Here is a 26,196-nt window from a genome sequence, read left to right as displayed (position 1 = left end):
CATACAAGGGTCTGCAGTATGCCGCGAGGGCCTTCAGAGACTATGGAGCCTGGGTTCCACCTGTACATTCATTGCAAACGTCTGCATCTCCCCAAGGATGTGCTAGCAGGATTCTTTGCAGCCTCCACAATGGTACCTGTGTAGGAATCACCGCCTTCTCTCCGGGCCAGCATTGGCCTTGGGAGAGATGTCCAGAACTGGCGGAGCAGCAGAGACTTCAGGCCTAGATTTCTTAGCCTTTTTAAAAAAAGGCTCCCCTGAAGGGTCAGATGTACCTACCATGATGTTGCGAGCTAAATGCTTAAGGAGGTGGTTCTCCCAAGTATAAACTAAGAGAAGTGAGATGGCTGCAGAGGTTTTTAGGAACAAATGCTTTGCAAATAGCACATGAGGTATGGTCGTGGCTAGGGATTAAACAAAAAAGGCACAGGCCATGGGAATCCTTATGTGGAATTTACTTCCACATTGACACTTGCCCTTCCTAGATGACGTGTAATCTCAACAAAACAACAATAGCACAAAAATTACAGAAGAAACCCAAATGGGCACTTATCTGACTGGAATCAGCAACTTCTCTGTCGAGCAAATGACCACAGATGGTGTACAGACTAGCAACAGGAAAGTTCTCAGGCTGGTACATGCCGACATCTACTTTATACCGGATGTCATTTTATGGCCAGTGCTGGACAGGGACCTATGTGTGACGTCACACATACCTGACAGCAGCTTTAGACTTTTGTATACTGGCCATTCAGGACAGCCTGCAAACTCCCTCATGTTATGAATACTACAACATATGAACACAAGGACATCAATGGATTCTACAACTAAAGCCATGCCCTGGACAGCAGTTAGCTGACCCCGACCATCAACCAATGGGGATGTCCCTGGCTAGGAAGATGAGGGTTTCCTGAATCAAAAAGCCTTCAGAGCCTAAAACTATACTCTTCTCAACAAATAGAAAATGATTACAATGATTTTTTTTTTTTTAATTTTCTAAAGATTGCAATAAGGCATGGAATTGGTGGAGACCGTAATAAGGTGCACATAAAATCTCCTGTACAGAGCTGGAGCAAGACTGTCTGATGCCCTGGCCAATGTCCCAACTTGTTACTCTCTCTCACTTACGTTCAGGACCTAAAGAAATTCCTCAAATTTAGCTTGAGTAACAAAAAAGAGCAGAGGTATTATACACAAACATGATGCCTCCTTGTTCCACACAATTTATCTAAAACACTCCAGTATAGTAGCAAAAAGCTCTTCATTCTCCATACTGTTCTCGTACACTGAATGCTTGCAGATGTTTACATGCTTATAAAAAAAACACTTTCCTCTTTCATCCACCACAGCACCTTTCAGTACCTTTGCTTTCAAAACTGTCCCCACATCCCTCATTAAATCTCTCCTTTCTAAACTGAAACCTTGCTCCCTGTCTGCAGATAAACTACACTCCCACTTTCTAAAAATTGCTGCAAAATCCATTGCCTACTCTGGGTCTTATTAATCATTCCATTACTGAAGTCAGTGTCCCCGATATATGGAAGTCCTTCTACGCAATCTCTCTTCACAATGGTGGAAGTTTTACTGATCCCTCGAATTATAGGTCCACTGCAATCCTGTCCCCCAGCCCCAAAATTATAGAAAAGTGTGTTTATCTTATCTGCTGTCTCCCACCCAACATGGCTTCAGACCCCATCCCAGCACCTCCACTGCACTACTTTCCTTCACCCAAACAGTAGCAGAGGCCCAGGACAACAACATGCTAGTCTCTTGTTTATTCCTTGATCTCTCTAAGGCCTTTGATACTGTCTTTCATTCTAAACAAATAACTAAACTTTCCAACCTCCATCTCTCTGGCTTGTATGTTAACTGGTTCGCAAGTTACTTCTCCAATAGGCAACAATCCATCTGCTGGCAAACATTTCTCTCCCCCTTCCTTCCAGTCAACACTGGTGTTCCACAAGGATCCATTCTGGGCCCCCTTCTTGTTTAATATCTTCACTAACAATCAACATTCTGCCTGTAACCTCTCAAAATCCTTCAATATTTATTTTATTTATTTGACATTTGCTTACTGGAGTGGTCTGACTGGGTCTACAGAACCGGTTTTCAGCAGATGCCCGGGAAGGGAAGCTCCACATACAGTACAATACAAATGCAGTATAATCCAATCCAATACAAATGACATTAGAAATACTATACAAAAATAAGCTGAAAGAAAGTACAGTTGTGTACACTTACCATACATGTAGATGTTAAGAGTGTATTCATTGTTGCAGTCATTACACTTGGGTTATTTGCTTCACGTAGCCCTCAGTCGGCCTGATTAACAAAGTCTTGGGTCCTGCGTCGGTTGCTGTCCCTTCTTCCATGACTTCAGGTCGTCAGGGGTATAAAACATGCAACCGACGCCATTACATCAGTTTTTCTTTCCCCAGATGTCAGGTGGCCCCCTAATGGGAAGAAATTAAATATAAAAGCACAAAGATATACCTCCAACAAAAAAGCAAATACACCAAAAGGGCTTTTCAGCATAGTAAAGGAAAGTAGAGGTATAGCCAAAAAAAGTTAGGGGGCTGGAGGGAGGGTAACCAGGACTGCAACAGTGAATACACTCGAACGTCTACATTTATGGTAAGTGCACACAACTGTACTATGTTCTTCTTGTTTCACTGTTGCAGTTATTACATTTGGGTAGATTCCCAAAGCTATGGTTGGGAGGAGGAATTTAGATAGCATTAGGGCCAGCTATACGGCCCTGCAAGACTGCAGTGGCAAAGCCAGCTCTGGATATAGAGAAAACTGGAAAATTATAATGTTTGATGAAAGTATATACAGAGATCCAGGTAGCAGCTTCTAGGATGTCCCTGGTAGGGACGCCTCTGAGAAAGGCTGTAGATGTAGATGCAGCCCTGGTGGAGTGAGGTCTGATCCCCTGGGGGATATGTTTTCCATGGTGCTTATAGCAGAAATGAATGCAATGGCTTATTCATTTAGAAATGGTTTGCTTTGAAATAGCCTTCCCCTCTGCCCCTGCAGCAAATGCCACCAGCAGTTGTTCAAATTTCCTTTGAGATTTAGTCCTGTCCAAGTAGAATCTAAGCTGTCTGTGCACATTTAAGGAATGCAGTATCCATTCCCCTTTATTCTGTGGAATGGGAAAGAAGGTTGGCAAATGAATGGATTGACTAAGAGCCACACTGGATACCACCTTGGGCATGAAGGATGGATTGGTTCTGAGGGACACCCTGTCCGCATGAAAGATGATGAAAGGCTCCAATGCCATAAGGGCCTGTAATTCAGATACCCTTCTAGCTGAAGTGATTGCTAAAAGGAAAGCTGTTTTCCAAGAAAAAAAATTTAAGTCTGCAGTAGCAGCTGGCTCGAAAGGAGGTAGAGTGAGTTTCTCAAAGACAAAGTTAAGGTCCCAGGCTGGGTTTGGAGCTCTCCTGGATGGTCTCAAATTTTTGGTCCCACTGAGGAACTGCTTGAGCAGTGGATGAGAGAAGAGAGGTGGTTCTGTGTTATAATGAGCTGACATGGCTAAGGTGTGGATTTTAATGGAGGAAGACAGGCCCTTGTGAAGCATCTCAGTTAAGTATTGCAAAATCTGAGGTAAATTGGGCACTGCTGTGCTCATCCCTTGAAATTGGTTCCAGGCACAGAATCTTTTCAATTTTTCAGCATAAGATTTTCTAGTACTAGGCCTCCATGCCTCTAAAATGATATCCATCACAGGTTTGCTGAGGGATGGTAAAGAAGAGATTAAGTAATTGGCCAGGCTGCAAGGTTCAGTGTTTGAAGTTGAGGGTGCAGAATCTGGTTCTCCTGCTGAGACAGCAGGGAAGGAGTCTGAGGCAGGTACCATGGAGATAACCATGACACACTGCGCAGGAGGGGGAACCAGTGTTGGTGCGGCCAGTCTGGAGCAATCAAAATTATCCTTGGTTTGTCCTGTTCGAGTTTTGTAGTTCTTTGGAGAGCAGAGGCAGAGGGGGGAAGGCATAGACTGATACATTTTTCCAGCTGAAGGACAGAGCATCCACTTTCCAGGCTTGTTTGTGGGGAATCCTTGTGCAGAATTTGTCCAATTGGTAGTACTGGGGAGAGGCAAACAGGTCTATATCTGGGCTCCCCCATTTGCTTGTCAACATGTTGAAAATCCTTGGTTCCAGTTTCCACTCATGTGGGTCCATGAGGTTTCTGCTTAGTCTGGCTGCCAGTGCATTTAATTATCCTGGCAGGAATTGAGTTTGTAGGTGCACTTGGTAGCTCAAGGCTGTGTTCCACAATGCCATGGCTAGTCTGCAGAGGGGGTAAGAATGTGTACCCCCCTGCTTGTATATGTACCACATAACAGTGGTGTTGTCAGTCTTTACCATTAGTTGTCCTGGAAGAATGCGTTCCTTGAAGGCTGTCACAGCATTCTGTACAGCTAACATTTCTTTGTGATTGATATGCAGGTGCATTTGGCTTGGGTTCCATTTGCCCTGAATGCACTTCCCTGCCAAGTGAGCCCCCCATGCATAGTCTGATGCGTCTGTTGTTAGGGTTTGGGCGGCAGGGGGTGGTGTGAAAGGCAGTCCCTTGTTTTGGTGGCAGGCCTCTGCCCATCAAAGGAACTCTAGGCGTAGGCAAGGTATGATATGAATCATTGTTTCCAGGTCTTCAGAATGTTGACACCATAGGCTTTTTAGATACCACTGTAGTTTCCTCATATGCAGTCTTGCATATGGAATTAGAAGAATGCAGGAGGCTATGAACCCCAAGGCTTGCAGTATTTGTTCTGCAGATAGCAGGGTTTTTGTGGCCACTTGTTTGAAGTAGTATGTCAAATGAATTTCTCTGGCGTGAGGTAAGCCATCTGGGAAGTTGTATTCAAGCTTGCTCCAAGGAATATAATTTGTTGACAGGGTACCAGGTGTGATTTATTTTCGTTTATGGTGTACCCCAGACAAGTTAGAACCCTTTGTACAAAGGCCAGATGATTCAAAACTATGTCCTGGCTTTCTGCCTGAATTAGACAATCGTCCAGGTATGGGTATATTTGAATATTTCTTTGCCTGCAAAATGCAATAACTGGAGCTAGGCACTTTATGAATACCCTGGGCGCAGTAGATAAGCCAAAGGGCAGTGCAGAGAACTGATAGTGCATGTAGCCTGCTTTGAAGCATCCTGATTGGGATGTGCATGTATGCTTCTTTTAAATCTAGAGTTGCCAACCAGGCATCTTTGCCTAGCATAGGAAGTAATTGGTGAAGAGTCAGCATCTTGAATTCTGGACTCTCCAAATGGGTGTTTACAGTAGACAGGTCCAGGACAGGAGGCCATGAATTGTCTTTTCTGGGTACCAGGAAAAGACTCGAGTAGAAACCATGTCCCTTTTCCTCTTCTGATACCACTTGAATAGCCCCCATGCTTAAGAGAGAAAGAACTTGTTTTTGGGCCTCTGCCCACTCATTTGGGGGTAGGTCCGGCCACCCACTTGGTGTTGGCAACATGTGGAAGTGAAATCTGTATCTGGGACACTATATTTAAAACCCATTTGTCCTGGGTAATGAGTTCCCAATTCTTTGCATGAACAGCAATCTTTCCCCCCAAAGGGGCAGTCAGTTGATAAGTGCTTGGAAATTTTAAAAGGAAGTCATTGAGACAGTTTACCATAGGGAGGAGTCTTATTATTCCCAGATTTGGAAGTGGAGGGCCCCCCACTGCTTAATTCTGTGTGTCCCCTGGGACTGAAACCTGGGGTTTTTGCTGTGTCTGGGTTTGGCTTGAGAAGACCTGGGAGGGGCTGGAAAGGACCAATTCTTAGAGGGCCAGTGCCTACTAAATCTAGGAGGCTGAACTTGTAAACAAATCTTTAACAGTTTGCACAGATTTATCTTTATCTTCCACCTTTTTAAGAACTTCCTCAGCCTTGTTGCCAAACAGGCGGTCCTGATTTAAAGGAGCATCCAACAATTTAGTTTTAGCATGATCAGGCAAAGATTACTCCTTGAGCCAAGCATGCCTTCTGAGCACAGACCCAGTAACACCAGCCCTGCAAGAGCCCTCTAATGAATCAAAACCACATTGCAAAGTATGTTTTCCAACTTGTTCAGCAGAATGCATTAAATCCTGTAATTCTTTTCCACACAGTCAGGAATCAACATCATTTTCTGTTTAAGCAGTCCAATAACATGTTCCTGATACTTTAACATATGAAACTGGCAGTTTAAAGCCCTAATGGCCAAGGGTGCAGAAGTGTAAACCTTCTTACCCCATCTATCCAGCGCCCTGGAGTCTCTATCAGAAGGGGTAGAATTTTTAGTAGTAGAAGCCTTAATGCCCTTGGGCCCCTGTGAAATAGTCTCTGGATCTGCAATAGGATTTTTAAAAAGGAACTTGTGGGACTCAGGGATCCTGCAGTATCTGTCAGGTTTTCTGGGAGCAGGAGGCAGGGAATCAGGAGCCAAACTAGATTCCGAAAAAGCTTCAACAATGTTTAGTACAGGAGGAATAACTAAAGGCCTATGCTGAGGTAGGAGAAGGAAATCCCTAAGCCTCTTTTTTGAATCAGAAAAATCCTGGCTTTCCCAGTGGAAATGTAAGGTTTCCCCAAAAGAAAAATCCTCAGGAAGGGAAGCAGAGGGAATGGAGCCCTCTGCATCAGAATCTTCATAAGTAGATAAGGGCAAATCCAGATCATCAGAAGAATCAGAAAAAACAGAATCCTGATCAGAAGATTCATAATCAACTTCAGTCCTAGGCCTCTTAGAAGGAGGGGGGGTTGGCTACCCCTGATTAGAGTTATTAGATCTTCAGCCATTCTTATTGTTTGTTTTTTAGGCATAGAGGCCTGAGCATGTGGCCTGGGCATAATTTTTTTAGGCATAGATCGAGATTTAGGCCTAAGTAAAGAAGGAGGTGCCAGTTTAATATGCAAGTCCGTAGGCCTGAATACACCCTCAGAAGACAGTGCCTGCACAGCGGCTATGGACCCATCCAAGGTAGAGACATCCACGGATTCCACAGTTGAAGCATCTCGCGGCATACCAGACTCTGAATGGGTCTCAGTAGAGGCCTGCGAATCAGAAGTAGTGGGTATCAGGGGCTGCGAAAGCGCCTCACTGAATACCGGCGAACTGGCGACTAGCTTAGGAGAAGCGTCGTTGGCAGTTTTGGACCTCGGCGGCCTGACTCTGTCTTTATCTTTGCATTTTTTCGGAATCCCGGTAGTCAGATGGCTAACCGACGACATTTCTGGATAATTAAACCAAGAACCGAAATATTTAGAGGCGGAAATATACCGACTGCGCTGAGTACATAAAGCACAAAACCTACAGCAAGGTAAGCAGTGGTCAGGGCCTAGGCAAGGAATACAGTACGAATGAAAATCTTTATGAGGTATTTGCTTTCCACAAGTAATGCAATTATTAACTTTTACTGACATCGGTAAGGAGCAAGAAAAAGTTTCCCCAATGGGGTACTTAGCTTTAGCTGAAGACTTCGATTCTGAAACTCAAAAGAAAGAAGTTATGTACTCACCATAACGTTCCATCTGAGTAGGTAACTTCATCTGTCAGCAACCTGTGGGTATCGGATCCGACCTCGGATCCAAGCCGGCAGCTTTCCAAGCTAAAGATCCGAGCTATCAGCTCCTCGCCCTTACCCATAATACCCTGCTACCTCCCTCCAGTCCTCAGATCGAGTTTGCCATATTATCTACCAACAACAGTCAAACATACTCAAAAGAGAAACTCTAACCTGATGTGTGACAGAAGGAAAAACATTCAGTCATGAAAATGACCACGAAACAGGCTAGGGGGAAGGAGGGGGTTTGGTTGCTGACAAATTAAGTTACCTGCTCAGATGGAACGTTATGGTGAGTACATAACTTCTTTATCTGAAGTAGTTAACTTCATTTGATCAGCAACCTGTGGGACAGAGTCCCCAGCTACCAAAAAACCTGGGAGGTCCTCAAGGAAGGATATTCCGGAGCACTGCGGAGCCAAAGGTTGCCCTACCTCTGGATATCAGATCCAGTTTGTAATGAGAAATGAAGGTATGAGATGAGGCCCAAGTAGCCGATGAGCAGATGTCATCTAAGGGAACCCTTGACCAAAAAGCCGCAGAGGTAGCCACCGAACGGGTAGAGTGAGCATGAACCCTCAAGGGTTCTGGCCGATCAGAAGCTGTATACGCGTGTAAGATGCAGTGGGATATCCATCTAGCTAAGGTAACTTTCATAACAGGATTGCCTAAGGACGGCTTAGCGAAAGACACAAAAAGCTGCTCCGATTTGAGAGAAGCAGCTGTCCTGTGCAAGTAAAATCGCAATTGTCTATGCACATCCAACAAGTGCAGTTTGTATTCTCCTTTGTTCTGAAAGTTGTGGAAGAAAACAGGCAAATTGATGGTTTGATTGATATTGGTCTCGGAGGCTACCTTAGGCAAGAACGAAGGATTAATCCTGAGAGAAACTCTGTCCTTATGGAAGACCAGGTACGGGGTTTTGTACAAAGGGCTTGAAGTTCAGATACTCTTCTAGCTGAAGTAATTGCAACCAGGAAAGCAGCTTTCCAAGATAAGAATTTTAAATCGACGGAAGCTGCAGGTTCAAAGGTTGGACCAGTTAGCGCCTGAAGAACTCAGGTCAAGTCCCATGGGGGAACCACATTCTTGAACGGAGGTCTTAACAGGAGGGTGCCTTTCAAAAAGGTCTTGCATATCTTAGCGGAAGCTACGGTACCAAGGTTGTCTCCGACGTGGAAATGAGAAATCGCAGCCATCTGAACCTTAACAGTAGAAGCACTGGCCCCTTGGTGAAAAATTTGGGACAGAAATTCAAGAACTGTTGGAATGGGAGCTGTAAAAGGGTCCAAATCCCTATGTTTGGCCCAGATGGAAAAACGCTTCCATTTACTCTTGTATTTCTTCCTGGTAGAAGGTTTATGCGCCGCTACCAGAATAGATTTTATGGAAGATGAGATACCGGGAGTCCTAGCCATTAGTGGAACTGGATCAACCAAGCTGTGAGCTTGAGGTCATCCAGGTTCGGAGTTTGCAATCCCGAAGGATGAGAGATCAGATCCGGAATGAGATCTAAGACCCAAGGAGGAGCTATGATGTGAGACCGAAGGTACGGGAACCAGATTTGGCGAGGCCAGAATGGGGCTATGAGGATTAGTTTGCTCCCCAACCGATGAGCTTTCTGCAGAAATTTCATCATTAGCGGAAGAGGAGGATAAGCATAAAGACAACCAGGTGGCCAAGCATGAACCAGAGTGTCTCTGGGACTCTTCCCCCAGTGGGAGAATTAGAGCGAAAAACCTGCTGCATTTTGCATTTGAAGGAGACTCGAAGAGATCGCAGCAAGACTGACCCCATCTGAGGAAGATCTTTCGATACTAAGGGGTTTAGAGACCACTTGTATGGTGTGAGGATCGAACGACTCAGCTTGTCCGCTAGTATGTTGGACCGACCCGGAATGTGCGTTGCTATCAGAAAGTGGTTGGTGGCAACTGCCCATTCCCAAACTCTCATAGCCTCCCGACAGAGGGTAAGACCTGGTTCCTCCCTGTTTGTTGATGTACCAGACTACCACCATGTCTGTCTGAATTGCAATAGTCCCCAGAGGAAGAAGGTCTTGAAGGGCTTGCAATGCTAAAAGCACCGCCCTCATCTCCAGAACATTGATATGCAGAACGGTCTCTACAGGGGTCCACGTGCCTTGGACGGTTCTGCCCATGCAATGCCCCCTCCCCACCTGTGACGAGAAGTGTCCGTGGTCAGCGTGGTTTGGGGTTGAGGCATTACGAATGGTCTCCCTTCTCTGAGCTCTTGGGAATGGAGCCACCAAAGAAGGGAGTTTCTGCAAACCCTGCTTAGGGGAATCGGTGAATCCAGTGGGTGAAAGAGGAGGGACCATTGGACCTGAAGGGTCCACTGAAGGACTCTCATGTGTAACCAAGCAAGAGGTGAAAGGCTGATGGCTGCCGCCATAGATCCTAGGGCTCTCAGGACTAAATCCGCGGGTGGGGCTGGGGACTGTAGAAGTGCTATTATGTGGATTGACAAGGTGCGTAACCTGTCCGTTGTCAGAAAGGCCCTGGACTGAGGCGTATTTATCCTGGCCCCTATGAAATCCAGAACTTGAACAGGAAGAAGAGAAGACTTCCTGAAATTTATGGTAATGCCTAGATGATGGGCCAAGAGTAAAGAATAATTCCTGGCAGAACAGAGTAAATGCCTGGTGGGGGAGGTGAGGAGCCAGTCGTCTAGGTATGGGAAGACCTGAATTCCCTGAAGTCTCAGGTGGGCTGCCACAACTGCCATGACCTTGGTGAACACCCTGGGGGCTGTGGTGAGGCCGAACGGAAGAACCCTGAACTGATAATCACTGGCCTCTAGCCAAAAGCGGAGAAACCTTCTGGATCGTCTGTCCATGAGAATATGGTAGTACGCATCCTTGAGGTCTATGGAGCACATCCAGTCGTTCTCCTGCAGGAGGGGGAGAATAGATTGTAGAGTGACCATCCGGAATTTCTCTTTGGCAATGAACAGGTTCAAAGTAGACAGGTCGAGAATTGGCCTCAAGTCCCCTGTCTTTTTTGGCACCAAAAAGAACATGGAGTAATTGCCCAACCCGGACTGCTCTGAGGTGATGTGCTGGATGGCCCTTTTTTCTAGTAACTTCTGTATTTCTGAAGCTGCAGCCTCCCTCTGATTGGGTGGAACATCAGGGAGGTGCTTCATTAGCGGAGGGAGGTTCAGGAAGGGGATAGAGTAACCTCTGGATATTATTCGGAGCACCCAGCGATCTGTAGTAATGGACTCCCAACTTGCCAGATGCTCCAAAAAACGCCCCCCGACTGCCTCCAGAGAGGGACAGGCGGGCAACCCTTCAGGGCTGCTGTGCCGGCCGGTCGGAGAAGGGTTCTCTCTACCCAAAATTCTTCGGCCCCCCTCTGCCTCTGGGCCGGCATCCACCTTGTCCTCCTCTGTCTCTGAAGGACGAAGGGTCCGGAGCGGGATGGGACTGCTGAGACTTCCGGAACCACATCTTCTTTTGTCCTTTCTGGTTCCTTCAGAAGGACCTTTGAGGAGCGTAAAAGCAGACCGCGTCTTCCCGTCTTTTTCGCTCTCGAGTAGCACGTCGCGGATGGTTTTGCCAAATAGCATAGAACCATCAAAGGGAGCATTCGCGAAGGATGCCTTGAAGGGTTCCGCAAAGTCGTAAAGACGGAGCCAGGCGCGGTGCTGCAAGGCGACCCCTGCTCCACTGGCCCTAGCCACCCCCTCCGTGGCATGAGAGAGAAGCAGCATAGAAGTGTTTGATATTGACTTTAGAGTGGCCATGCAAGCCAAGAAGGTCAGTTTGTCCTCGGCCGCCATGGACTCCAGGGGAGACCCAGCGTATTCCTTTATCAGATCCCGCTGAAGCCTAATTACATGTGCCAGATAATTCAGCGCCCTTATAAAAAAGGTGGTTGAAGCAAACATCCGCTTTCCAATACGGTCCATCGTCCGAGATTCCTTATCAAGAGGATGGACCGATAAACTTTCTTCCAGTTCCTTCTTGGTGGCAGCCGCCACCACCATGGCATCTACCGGGGTACCTTTATTCCGCACCGGCTTGTCAGAAGGGGGACTAAGAATTTTATCCGGTCTCCTAGGGATTGGCTCCACAGTGTCCGGCTCCTTCCAAGCCCTGGTAGTAATCAAGTCTACCAGGGGGTTGGCCGGGGGGGGGGCAAGGTAGACGGGCCTGCGTCGAACGCCTCCAGAAACACAGACTCATCCGAGGAAAGTTTCTGGGCTGACCACCCCCCTCTTATGCGCAGCATCTCCATAATGTCTCCAAATGAGATGTCCTCTGGGAGTGACCTGGGGGAACCTTCCCCTTCCTCTAAGTCAGTGTCCTCCGTGAGGGACTTGAGGGACTCCAAGTGCCTCCTCTTAACACTTTTGTTTGTGAGGGACCTCCTCGGCGGGGCTGTCCGAGGAGGGCTCACCAACGGGGTCCTGTTCCTCTACGGGAACTAACTGGGGCGCAGATGCAGGCTGTCCCTGGGGCCGGACGATGGAAGACAGACCCATATGCGAGTGAGTGAAGGGAGGATCCGTAGTACGGACTGAGGACTTCGAACTCCTCGACAGCACCCTCTCCACCACGTCGAAGGTGAACCACTCTCCCCTGGCTCCAACAGTAGTCCCCTCGGCTCCGACGTGAGGACCGGTATCGGGGCCAATGCGATCGGACCCGAAAGGGAATTGTGCTCCGACAACAACGGAGCCAAAGACACACTCACCCCTGAGGATCCGAAGCTCGGCTCTTGGCCCCAAGAGCTGGGATCCGAAAGATGACCCAATAAACTCGAGGGTAAGGCTGGCATCAAAGTAGCAACTAGTATCGGCACCGACTCCCCGGTTCCGAGACGACTTAGATCCGACGGCTCCGAAACCCAATAGTGGATCGGAGAAGGAGCAATGGGTGCAAAGAAAGGGGCCGAGCTCCCTCCTGGAGGGGGGGGGGAGGCAGGAGCATTCCCATCTGCATCTGGGCCTGCAGGAATCGACGCATCATCCAGTCCATATCTGCATCGGACAGACTCCTGGTAGTCCTGGAGGAAGTCATCGAGGCAGGCCGGGAAGGCTGCCTAGACGACCTCGAAGGTGACCGGGACTCCTCCTCCAGCTCCGGAGAGAAGCGTGGAGAACGGAGCCGAGAGGGGGAAGACCTAGAAACCCTCACAGGGGAACAAGTCAATTTAGCTGGCGGCGCCGAAGGAACTGATTCGGCCCACCACTTATGGCTCTTGTGTCTATCCCTCTCCTTCTCTTTATGTCTCTTCTCTTTACTAGAAGAGTCCCCCTCTCCCTGGGAAGCAGCAGGAGGTTGAGTCCCAGCCAGGGGAGGGGGAGTTGAAGGCTGGACAGTCGCAGCTGCGACTGGCGCCACTGAGGGAGAGGAGGAAGAAGAATCTGGGGGCAAGAGTCCCGCCAGGATTAGCTTGTTTCTCCTGTCCCTCAGAGCCCAGGGGTTAAAGGCTGCACAAATCTGGCAGCCCGATGTTAAGTGGGCTACCCCCAGGCAAAGAACGCACTGAGTGTGGCCATCCGCTGGGGACAGCTTATGACCACACTCAGCACATTTCGAAAAAATGGCCTTAGGGCCCTCGGTCATCACACAAGCACACGCCCTGACACACAGTGAGGGGAAGGGAAAAAATACTAATTTACCACAAAATATAACAAAAGCACGGTTTAACTAAACTATGGGCTTAATACACACACACACACACACACACACAGAAAAAACTATTTATCTACGAGAAAACTCCTAAATTCCACTCACCTAAGCTAAGAGCTTGTCTCTAACGCTTCAGAAGCCGTGGCAAACGAGATCTGAGGACTGGAGGGAGGTAGCAGGGTATTATGGGTAAGAGGGAGGAGCTGAGAGCTTGGATCTTTAGCTTGGAAAGCTGCCGGCGCGGATCCAAGGTCGGATCCGATACCCACAGGTTGCTGATCAAATGAAGTTAGCTACTTCAGATCAAAAATTTCAGGAATCGGCCAACCGGCTCATGCGAATTGCTTCTGCTCCGGGCACCGCACGGCTAGAAAGACTGACGTAATGACATCGGCTGCATGTTTTACACCCCTGACGTCATGGAAGAAGGGACAGCAACAGAGGCAGGACCCAAGACTGTTAATCAGGCCGACCTGCAAGCAGATAACCCAAATGTAATGACTGCAACAGTGAAACACGAAGATCATACACTATGTTACAAGATATTACAACATATACTACACATCTAGACAATTCTATAGAGTTAAAACATTATAGACAATAATAGTCACACTCACCATATACATAGTCTATGAGTAGATACTGTCCAAAAGTAGTATGTAGGTAGTGCAATGTGTTACATTAACTGTTATAGTACGTGAAAAAATAGAATGTTAGTTTCAGGAAAATAATAGCCAGAAAGTTAGTGATGCAGAACACTAGTGAGAGAGTTAAGAAGAATAGTGACATTACAGTCTGAGCAGTAGCTTAAGGATATGGTATAGAAACAGAGAAGAAGTTAGGAGAGCCTTAGGATAGTGCAGACGATGAGAGAGTGAAATGTGACAGAAGAGGAGGATGAGGCTAATGTGGAAGAAGAGGAAGAGGTGAGCATTAGGCAGGATTTATGCAGGAGCAGAGCCGTGTATTTTTGGGATGATTTTTTAAAGAGGCTTTGAAATGGGTTAGGCAGGCAAAGACCTGGTAGCTAGAGGTAGTGAATTCAACAGACAGTGACCTGTTTTTCTTGTAGGTTTTGAGATAGCTAATAGATTTTTGTCTTCTGATCGTAGGGATCAATTTAATGTGTATGGTGTGACTAGACTGGCTAGTGCAGGGCAAGCAGTAGGCTTGAAAATAAGGTTGTGCAAGGTGGATAGCCGAATAAAGGCAAGCTGGTTGGGGGGTTTAAGCCAGTTTAGTTCTATTAGCGGCTTACAGTGGTGTATGTGATATTTAGAGTTTGTGGCAAACTTTGCAACTTTGTTGTAGCACTGTTCCATCTTGCTTAGGGTACAAGTTTGTAAGTTAGTTAGGATAGGAGCACCGTAAAGAAGAGAAGGAAGCAAAAATGTTTTTGCAACAGTAGTTTTGGTTGCTGCAGTAAAGAAATGTTCGTTTCTATATAAAAGTCCCAGTTTTTGATAAGTTCTCTACATTTTGCTGTATATGGGGGTCGAATGAAAATTTGTCAATGATAACTCCTAGTAGTTTGGTTTCCTGCACTATTTCTATAACAGTGTTGTCAGATGCTAGGATGTTGAAATGATCAGTGACAGGGGAGGTATTTTAGGGGTAAAAGAGTACTAGTTTAGTCTTCTTTGAATTGAGAAAGAGTTGGGAATTTCTTTAGCCAGGATTTGACTGCAGTAAAGGACTGTTGAGTGTTTGAAAGTAGTTCTGGTAGTGATTGAGCAGTACAGATTATGGTGGAATCATCAGCGTATTGAATGAGGGTTCTACGGTGAGAGGCAGTGTGAAGGTTGTTTGTGAAAATATTGAAGAGTAGGGATCCGAAGTTGGATCCTTGAGCGACTCCAGTAGGGTTATGCAAAAAGGGTGAGAGTTCATTGCTTGTTTACGATCCTTGAGGTAGCTCTGAAACTATTTTACTGTGTTATCTGAAAAGCCTAAGTTAGACAGTGTGTTCAACAGTAAGGGGTGAGACACTGTGTCAAAGGTCTTGGAAAGATCAAGAAAAACTGAATCTCTATAGTATCCTGCATCTCTAGCCTTGTTCACGGTGTCTGTAAAATATAACAGAGCTGTAGATGTGCTGTGGCTGAGTCTGAAGCCATGCTGGGTTTTGGTTAAAAGATTGTTTTGCATTACCTGCTGATGGATACCTCTCTCGAGAATTTTGGATAGGTGACAAGATGGATATAGGACAGAAAGTGGATGGTTCAATAGAGTCGCTTCCTTTATGGATGGGGGTGATGTGAGATTGCTTCCATATGGCAGGTACTTCTGATTCAGATAAAGACCTATTTATAAGGATACTGACTGGGTAGGGCAATTGAGTTGAGGTAGTGTGGTGGAAGATTATCAGCTGAGGTGGAGCAGGGTTTTCTTTTTGAAGCAGTTGCAAAATGGTGTCAGTGGGTATGGGCTGAAATGAGAATGGGGTTCATATGACATTTTGTTGAATAGGGGGGTTATTAATGACAGGGTTAGAAGTAACTGATGGTCTAGGGTTGGAGTCCGAATAGGTTGAAAAGTGGGGGGGGGGGGTCCAGCATTAGGGGTGTTAGCTAGTAGGTCTGACATTGATTTTATGAAGTGCTTGTTAAAGTTTTCAGCTATTTGTGATGGAGAGGTATCAGGTGATAACGTGTGCTCTCTGTCTGTTCCAGGGTTAAGTAGAGAAGATATGGAGTGCCAAAATTTATTGGGGTTGATTTTATGCTGGAGATGAAGCTGAGAAGTAAATATTGTGGGAAGAAATAGCCAGGGAATTGTTATGGTTAGGCTTGTATAGGCCCTAGGGCCGATAGCTTTGTACCAACCTATGAATAGTATGACTTCTTATTTCTGTTGATTAGTTTTGTCACTTTGTTATGCAGTGTTTTGAAATCAACATGATTTTGGTAATTTTTGTTTAGTTTCCAGGTCATCCAGACTAGGTCCCTTTGATTCATCAGGTGTTTACATTCATTAGAGAGCCATAGTGCTGAGTTATTTTTGATTCTTTTCAAACAAATTGGAGCGAGGGTATTAAATATGTGAAAGAAGGTGCTATTAAAGTATAGTACAGCATCACTAAGGGGTAGTCGTTTAAGGGGTGTCCAGTCTATTTCATGTAGGAGATTGCTGAATTCACGCTGACAAAATTAGTTGAGATCCTAACTGATTTTACAGTGTGTACTCTTAGTTGTTGGGAGTTTGTTCAAAGGAAATAAGCTGGCAAATGATCATTCAAGGAGCTAGACAGTGTACCGGACGAGGTATAATTGGCAGGGTGGAAATACTAGGATCCAGTGTAGGGTGGACTGGCAAGTAAGATCTTTGCTGCATCTTGTTGGAGTATTGATAAGGTGAGAAAAAACAGATTTATACTATTTGTGGGGGAGTTGGAAACTATGGTTTGTCAATCTCCTAAGATTATTATTATTTCGAGGTTTATTTGGGATGTCCAGGATAATATATTTTCCAACACTGGCATATTGTGAGCTGGTGGGATATATATTACTATTATGCAAATAATTTTTGATGTGCCAAGGTTCAAAAAAGAGATTAGTAACTCAGCATTAAAAAAAATGGGTATATTACTGGTGTAGGGTGTGATGTTGAACATAGAGGGATACAGAAGGGATATCTCCCCCTTTTTTAGATCTCTTCTAGTTATTGCAAAGTTTGGAGTTATTACTTCAGAGTCTTTTTCATTGGGGTGTAGCCATGTTTCGGTAAGGGCTAGTATGTTAGGTTTATTTTGATCAATCCAGGCATGCAGTGGGGCTATTTTATTACATGTACGTCTAAGGTTCAGTGTTAGTATGTTTAAATATTTTGTGGTTAGGATTAGAGGATGGGCCTGGGTTAGGATGCATGTTTCCACATTTGAAAAGATAGGCAATGAGGAATGAGTACCGTGGCATGTGTTTTTTACTAATAGGTAATGGTGCTAAGTGTGGTTTCAAATGAGGTGAGGAGGTCAATCTGTGGCTTGAATAATATGTGCGGGTATAGGGGAAAAGCTGGAAGGAGATATTGGAAAAGCTATGTTGTTTATTGGGGAGATGGTTGGAGGAGGTTGTTGATGTGTATTAATGTGTGAGGGTATCCAAGGACAGAGTTGTAGTGAGGTTGAGAAAAGTGTAAAGAGGTTAGGCAGGTTAGAAGGAGCATGTCAACTGTGATGGTGGGTTTAAAAGTAGTAAAAGTGGTATTTATGTGTTAGAATGTACTTCTTTCGGCTTTTAGGGGTCGCCACAGTGGATCACCTGTCCGCTCATGATTGGCAGTAGAGTTTTACTGTGTCGAGTTGCCAGCCCGGCGCCCAACCTTCCACAGAAGGCACACACACATGCACACACTCACACCTAGGGCCAATTTAGAGTGTCCAATCTGCCTACAGCATGTCTTTGGGATGTGGGAGGAAACCGGAGCACCCGAAGAAAACCCACGCGACCACAGGGAGGACATGCAGACTCCGCACAGAAGGCACCCCAGCCGAGGATCGAACCGGAGAACCTCTTGCTGTGAGGCGGCAACGCTAACTGCTGTACCACCGTGGCCACACCATGTGTTAGAATGTACTCTCAGATATAAGCAGTGATGTATACTATCTAGTGATATGTGAGGAACTTAAGGTAATGTTAGAAATGTTTTGACTTCAGGGTGAGCTTTGACAATGCGGTTAGGTGTTTTGCCTTGTGGTCTGTGATAGGGAGGGGTGGGGGACATGTGGAGGACATGTGATATACCGATGATTCCACGCTTATCACCATGGCACATAACATTTTTGATCTCTTAGCTCTAACTCAGTATACCTTCTTCTTCAGAAGCAGTGAAGGTGCTCTGTAAATGGCTTACAGCCGAGGCACTAGAGGAGATATTATTATGTTAGTGCAGTTTTGTGTGTCTTTTTTATTAACTAATTTTGGTACTTTTTTGGACATTGGCCTTTCCTGTGGTTTTTCTACCTTCTCTTCAGTTGAAACATGGCTCTCTGACAATCAACTTGTACTTAATCCTAAAAAAACTTAACTCCTTCTCTTCCTACGTACAACACTAGCACATCACAAATCCTCCTTTTCCATCACCTCCCTCTACTATACCACCATGAAACCCGAACCTCACACCAAACTGCTTGGCACCATTATTGACAATGAACTAAAATATGACATACACATACAGCAATGTATATAATAAAAAAAATAAAAAAAACACCAGAAACCTGGACTATTCCATAGTAATCAGAAATGTCTCACTCCTTCCTCTAAACTCTCTCTAGCTCAGTCTCTCCCATCACTCTACTGTATGCAGCACCTATCCTTACTAATATTCAATCTTCACTACTCATCAAACTTGAACAAGCATATAATAAAATAGCCAGATTTGCCTCTAATCTCCCTTACAATTCCCACCACTGTCTTGCCCTTAAGACACTTCAGTGGCCTGAACTTTCAAATCAACAATTACTTCCTCAATTACATATTACCCACTCCATCCTGAATGATCCCTTTTTTTGCCCCTCTGTCTCTAACTTAGTATCTTACTACAAACTCTGTCGTCACCTCTGTACTACAGACAAACTACTCCTTGATATCTATAAGCCTAACAAGACTATTGGAAATCAGTAGCTCATGTCTGAAATACACATCACCTCAATATACGACAAATCTCCCAAAAGCACCTGTTTAAATGCGATCTTAAACACTATCTAATAAACACCTGGTCCTACCCATGCCAAACTCCCACATGACTACTACTTTTTTTTTTTTTTTTTAACTTCGCTTTGATATATCACCTCCTTCTTTTTCCTCTTCTCTCAGTCATACAATTTTACTTTCTTCTTCCTGTATCTAATAACATCTTCTTATTCCACTATGCATCTTTATTTAACTACTGATAGTGTATTCACATTTATTGCTTTCCTTTTTTTTTTTTTTTTACTGTTCTCTATTTCTCTACTCTAGATTGCATTGTTGCAGATTGTAGCTAATTTACCTCATGTTATGTGACTGCATTGTTTTAATAGACTGCATTTGTTGATATCTTGTACATGATTGTAAATCTTCTGGAGTTTTCGCCTGGGGTCTCCACTGAAAATGGGCCCCTAGCTCAGTTGGACTAACCCGGTTAACAAATGTCAAATAAATAAATCTATTGTTGTGGTAAATTTACTTACACGACTGCACTATGTTCAATGCACAGACCACTGTTGTGGTAGTTTAAGCTAAATGAGTAGATTACCACAGATTAGAAAACTAACAAAGGGAGGAAACCAATAAACCAAAACACTAGCCCCTGCAGAATGGTCCTGGCAAATCCTATTCTGGATCTGGAAAAGGAATCCAGTTTGTAATGCTCTGTAAATGTGTGTACACAGGACCAAGCTGCTGCCTTTAGAATACTTCTAGATTCCGCCCCTTTCCGGAAAGCCACCAAAAATAATTCAAAGCCAGTGTGAAATGGACCATAGCCCTGCCTAGAAGTAGCTTATTATGGTAAGTGTAACAAAAAGCAATAGCCACAGACAACCACCAGGAAACCTCTTACTCTCATATGAGGCAAACAGCTGATCACCTTTCCTGGAAAGGACTGACTCTCAGCAGGCACATTAGTCCCAGAAGCAGGTTCCATGTCCCAGCTAAGTAAAGAACTTTCACCTTCTCCTGAGACCAACAAGAATGTTTCTCCTTTGCCCACCAACAGCATCTCTACGCCCGCACAGGACATGGCTTTCCCCAATCTTTGGTGAGGTAATTAAATCAACAGGTGCTTCAACAAAGTATTAGTTGAAGGGTGTGCACACTTATGCAATCAGCTTATTGTACGTTTTTTATTTTTTATATTTTTTCCCCTAACACATTTGTTCGTTTTTCAATTGAATTGCACAGGTTATAGTTCACATTAAAGGTGGAAAAGTTTTGAAATAATTTACTGTGGCCTCATTTTTTTATATCACAAACACCTGGCACTTTAACAGGGGTGTGTACACGTTTTATATCCACTGTAAGTACTGGGCACGTGCAAGCAAGAGTGCCATTTTGAGAGAGCAGCCAGAGTGAAAGCATGTATGTGTGTAGTAGTCAGTCAGTTCATGTCAGTTAATGTTCCTGTTATCCAAATAAACTACTTAAATGAACACCCAAGCCTCGTCTTCTTATTCAAATACACAAGACGAGCGACACAATACACCAATACTTCAAGGTGACATAACCGTTTAGGCTCTCCTAGATATGTCAGCTCTGCTACTAGTTTAAAAAAAAAAACAGCTTCTCACTAAAAATGTATCAAGAAAACAGTATATTCAGATACTTCTTTTCATCTGAATTATGCAATTGTTGCCATGGCACACTTGTAAGGAAAATAAACTTTTCAGTAGATGAAGGAAGGACTCTGTGTCCCTGACATCTCAAAAGCATATTAACTTTTTCAGGTAAAAAATGCTGAAAACTGCAAAGTGAGTTTTAAGTGTGTGAACATAAATATTTAAATAAAAGATGCCATGAATGGTATACCTATAATCTTGTGTCTTCTTGTTGATTCCTTTACTATGTCTGGTGTGAACAACAGAACAGAACACTCCTACTTCTAGGCCCCTAGATAAAAGAGAAAAACAAATAATATTTTCAAGCTACATTGCTCACATTGAACAAGATACGTCTGTCATCCATCTTATTACATTTGTCAATAAAGTGAAACCATCAATATACCACTATATAATTACAGAAATGCCCAATATCTGAATTTATTTTCTCTTATTTATGCACAATTATGCAAGCAAAACCTAATGCAAACACACATGGGTCTATGAAATTTGCCAAGTCAATTATATTTGTTACTCTCACCTCTAGGCTACACTGCCTACCCAAACAACATTTTATGGGAACTCATGATTACACCAATGATTTTAAATATATAAAAGTTATGTACTTACCATAACGTTAGATCCATGTTGTCTCATGTTTTTCTCACAAGGACATGGCATCTCTTAGAACTAAATTTTTTATTCCAAAGAAGGCATCCGATACTAACTTGAATAAAGCTGTAAATCTCCTGCTGTTCTTTCACAGTTTGACCCTAGCTAGAGGGGTAGTTGTGGGAGATGGTGACTTCAAAAATGAACACTTTATGGTTATAGCTTACCAGGGAGTATAATACTGCAGGGATGCTGCAGTAGTTACTCATGTTGCATCTGATCATAGGAAGTTACCAAGCTATTGGCCCTGAAGCCCTTATAAACCTAGCCATTGTTTAGACAAGTCAGCACCCGATGCCCCTCGTCCAAGCAGGGACACGGGTGGAATCCCAGGGATGTATTTTCCATTTCCCATTAAGTTACACAGGTTGCGCTTAAAAAGGGGTAAAGGATTACTCTGCTTCACGAGGAGAGGGAGTCTATTCCACAGATGGGAGAGTCTCTGACACAAACCCCTCCCACCAAGAAGTCCTACTGATGTCACAGACCAGGTTGAGGCTGCCCGTGCAGGTTACTCAAGTGGAGCTTGACTTGCAGATATGCAGCAGTCCCATCAAGGTGGGGTCCAAGATCACCACACAGAGGTCACCCCTGAGGAGTCTGTATGAAACTGATAAGAGGGATAGTGCTTTTAGCCTATCTGTGTATGGTAGATTTTTGAGGCCCCGGATTCTCCTGGTGAGGAACCTGGTCTCTCCAGCTGCTGCACGTGCTTTGCGAGGTACATGCCGAAGGGGACGTTGTACTCAAAAATGGGCCTTATAAGGGAGGAATACAGAGATGTTATGACCTCTTGGTCCCTGGAAGAGATACCCTTACTTATGAGGTGGGCCATGTAGAAAGCTTTCCATACAATGGAAGCAACATGGTGGTCAAAACTCAGGTTGCTATCAACTTGGGTGCCCAAATCCCTCACAACTGATTGTGTGCTTAGGACTTTGTTATTAATGTGATAATTTGTGGGGACATCACTCTCCCCAAAAGGGGATGATGCTGCATGTTTTGGTATTCAGCTGGAGGCCATGTTTCTGGCACCAGTCATTTGTTTAGATTAGACCCTCTTGGAGGATGTCCACATCACTAGGAGAATTGATGACAGCGCCCAGCTTGCAGTAATCTGCATGACTTGGTCAGTCATAGTCCACTGGTTTTGACCTGCACCTCACAAAAGCATATTCCAAATAACAAAGGCCCCAAGACCGAACCTTGGGATATGCTGCTTATTATGGGTCTCCTGCTTGAGGTGGCTTCCCCTGTTTTGACTAGGTGGGTTCTATTAGTGAGCCAGTTAACTACCCATCTGGTAACATACAGACTGATGCCTAGCTGAGAGAGTTTACCTATTATGCCCAAGTGGGGAATAGTGTTGAAGGCTTTAACCAGGTGAAGGTAGGCAGCGTACACTGTCTGCCCCCTGTCCATAGCTTTGGTGATTGTCTCAAAGAAGTTGACCATATTTAACAGACATGACCTCCCCTTGACAAAGCCAAACTGTGTGGGATCAAGTGTTTGATGGCTGCCAATGTCCTTGTTAATGAGGTCTATAATAATCCATTCCATGGCCTTGCAGATCAGGCTAGTTAGGCTGATGGGTCTGTAATTTCCCATATCGGTGGACGCTCCACCTTTGTGCAAAGGGATGACAGTGGCTGACCTTCACTCAGCTGGGACAAAGCTGGTACTCGGGCTTTGGTTGAACAGGGCGCTTGATGGTGGTGCAAGTTCCTGCCTGAGTTCATCTAGGATGCAGCCTGGGATGCTACCGGGTCCCATGGAGGCTGTATTTTTTGCTTTTGAGAGAGCAGTATTAATCTGTTCCAAAGATGCAAGGGGAAGGTGCAGGTACTGGGAATGTCCTGATTTACTAATGGGGGGGACAGAGGTGGGAAGTTTTTGCTGAATCTGTCAGCCAGCAAGTTTGCTATATCTACGGCATTTGTACATGTGGTGTCCTTGACCATCATTTCTTTTTTTTTCAATAATAAGTCTTTATTCTTTTCCAAATGTTAATACAATACTGCAACATATGTACATTATATACATGAATGCTTCCAACAGTTACATAAAGTCATTATACATTAATATAAACTTCTAGATTGGGTATTAAAGAAAGAGAAAATAAAAATCTAGTATCAATATGAGGCTTAGCTACACTAGCCTCCATATTAAGTATGTACTTCCCGGGGAAAAGTAGATTGGAACCTTAAGCTAACACAATGTTAAAGATTTGCTCCCATATTTTTGTATTATTTATACTTTTCTTATGATCTTTAATTAGTAATTTATGTGCTAAAATATGTCTTATCGCTACACTTTTAAAGTTTTCCCATGAAGTCTGGGATGGATTCAGCCAATTTGTAGCTATATAAAGCTTCATTAACAGGAAAATACTTATGAGTATGATCATTTGGGATCTATCCAAATTATTCGGAGGAATATGAAGAATCAAACTCCCAAGAAAGTGTAGACTGTTGATAACCCATTTTTTGTAATTGAATTTTTAAAGAATTCCAAAGTTTGAAAATACATTTACAACTCCAGAACATGTGTAAAAGGTCAGCCGTTTGATCTATACAATATGGACATTTAGGTGAATTTTTAGAGTTGAATTTATGCAGAGTGAGACGAGTGTAATAAGCATTATTAAATATCATCAACTGAGTAAATAACTTTTGAAGAGATACTGATTTTAGGGTTAGATTAATTGCTTTCAATATTTTACTATCATCAATCGTTAATAATTTCTCCTTCCAGTATTTAGATAAGAGTATTTGGTTATTATATTTCACGTCTTTTATCAATTTATATGAAGCCGTTATATATTTATAGTCCTGCATAAGAGTTTGCCATAAGTTTAGGTAACTGGTTAAGTCTTCTTTAATTTTAAAGTTACTAAAATAACTTATTGAAAGATCCTTTAACTGTCTCATTATAATTAAATACAAGTTAGGAAGATTCATCTGTCTTAACATGTCGTGTATTGAGATACCAAGAAAGGGATATAAATCAAGTATGGTTAAATCACTTATAAGTGGGAATTTTTAAGATCTATCAGTTGATTACCAATTTTCAAATTCGGGTTCTTATGAAATGGTTGGAAAGTCATCATATATTGTAAGAGGTTTAGTGAGTTAAACAGACTTTGTACTGATATTATATATACTCTGATATGTTCCATCAGAGCGTACATTTTAAGGGTATCTTTATTTAAAAAAGGTAATACCTTACAATTAATACCCAACCCAGCAGCATGTTTATGATTCAGAATCAACCACTTGGGTGACCATTTAGGACTGGACCTGTCAAAATTAACCACTCTTAGAATTCTATTAGCTTTTATTATTAAATAATATGCTTCAAATTCGGTAAATCTAAACCACCCCTGTTTTTCAGAGTCATCAGTTTATCGTAAGATATTCTAGTTTTTCTAGGTTCCCATACAAATCTACCTAATTCCGTATGAAGTTGTTTGAAGAATTTCCTAGAAATTTGAACTTGAGTAGCTCTAAAAATATATAATATTCTGGGGAGTACGTTCATTTTAATAATTGAGGTCTTTGCCATTATTGGTAATTTCAAATTATTCCATCTTTTTAAATCAGACACTATATGATCCCAAATTAACTTAACATTGTTCACATAAAAGTCTCTATTATCTGTTGAAAAAACAATACCCAAATATTTTATTTTTTCTTCGGATTTTACCTGACCTACCAATGGTAAAAGCGAAAAGGGTGTAGGCGTCTTTAAAGGAAATAACTTGTTTTTTTTTTTAATTTATTTTGTAATTAGATATTTTTGCAAAGTCTTCCACAGCTTTTAATATTTTCTTGGTATCTGAAACAGGCGTCGTACAGTAAATATTTAGATCATCCGCAAAAGCAGCCATGGATATTTTCGTACCATATATTATTGGAGCATTATGATAGATATTTTGCTTGATATGTAAAAATAAAGGTTCTAAATATAGATTGAAGATAACGGACATCCTTGACGGGTACCATTCTTAATTTGTATTCTTTTTGAAAATTTTTTATTAATAAATAAATTTGTATAGGGATTGTTATATAATTTTTTTAATGTTAAAATAAAGTCTTGAGGTATGTTAAAATATGATAAAATATCAAACAAAAATTCTAAATTAACTCTATCGAAAGCTTTTTGAGCATCAATTATGAGTGCATAAACATTAAAATTTCTATGGCTGGCATAAGAAATTAGTGTATGAAGTGATAACGTATTATCCGTAGTTTGTCTGCCATTTATAAAACCAGCTTGTTCCTCTGATATTATCAGGTTAATTACCTTCTTCAATCTATTAGCCAAAATCGATGTCATAATTTTCATGTCTATATTCAAAAGTGAAATGAGTCTATAGTTATCTGGATTATGCAAATCAGCATTCTCTTTAGGTATAATAATTATTTTCGAAGCATTAAAGTGCGGATCATTAATTTTATTATTGATTATATAGTTAAATACATGTGGAAGTATTTTCCCCAATATATCACTAAAAGTTTTATAAAATTCCGTAGTCAAACCATCCGGTCCTGGAGCTTTATATGACTTCAAATTCTTAATTGTATCTGCTATCTCCTCTGAGGAAATTGGTTTGACTAAATTCATATGAAACATCACCAATTTTCGGAAAGATAATCTTCTGCAGAAAGTCATTATTATTCTTATTTATAAATAATTCCTGATGTTCACCATAGATTTGAGAAAATATTAATTCAAAGGTATTCATAATGTCTTCAGTATTGGTATATGTTTTATTATTAAAGTGTATTTCAGAAATTTGAGAAGGTATTTTCGACTGATTAATGATACGTGCTAGTGCTTTTGAAGGGGTCTGTATATGATTAGCATATTTTACCAGTATTTTCTGTTCATAAAATGATAATTTACTATTTTGTAGTAAAAAAAGATCCTTTTGACATTTTAATAACTCCGTTTCAGTTTGTTTACTATAGTTCCCAATTAAATCCTGATC

At 43.0% G+C, this 26,196-nt stretch overlaps 1 protein-coding gene across 1 annotated transcript in view; it reads right to left on the bottom strand.

Moving 5' to 3' along the window:
* ATP13A3 (ATPase 13A3) overlaps nt 1–26,196 on the bottom strand; it is a 2,707,264-nt gene that overhangs the window by 2,128,784 nt on the left and 552,284 nt on the right. The window contains exon 7 of the mRNA XM_044070296.1: nt 20,743–20,823. Coding sequence (XP_043926231.1) covers nt 20,743–20,823 — 81 coding nt within the window. The remainder of the gene's footprint in view (nt 1–20,742; nt 20,824–26,196) is intronic.

Source organism: Protopterus annectens, chromosome 4.part1, assembly GCF_019279795.1.
Source record: "Protopterus annectens isolate FY-2018-M chromosome 4.part1, PAN1.0, whole genome shotgun sequence".
NCBI classification, from domain to species: domain Eukaryota; kingdom Metazoa; phylum Chordata; order Ceratodontiformes; family Protopteridae; genus Protopterus; species Protopterus annectens.
Note: the sequence above shows the minus strand (reverse complement) of the source record. Positions and strands in the feature narration are given on the sequence as shown.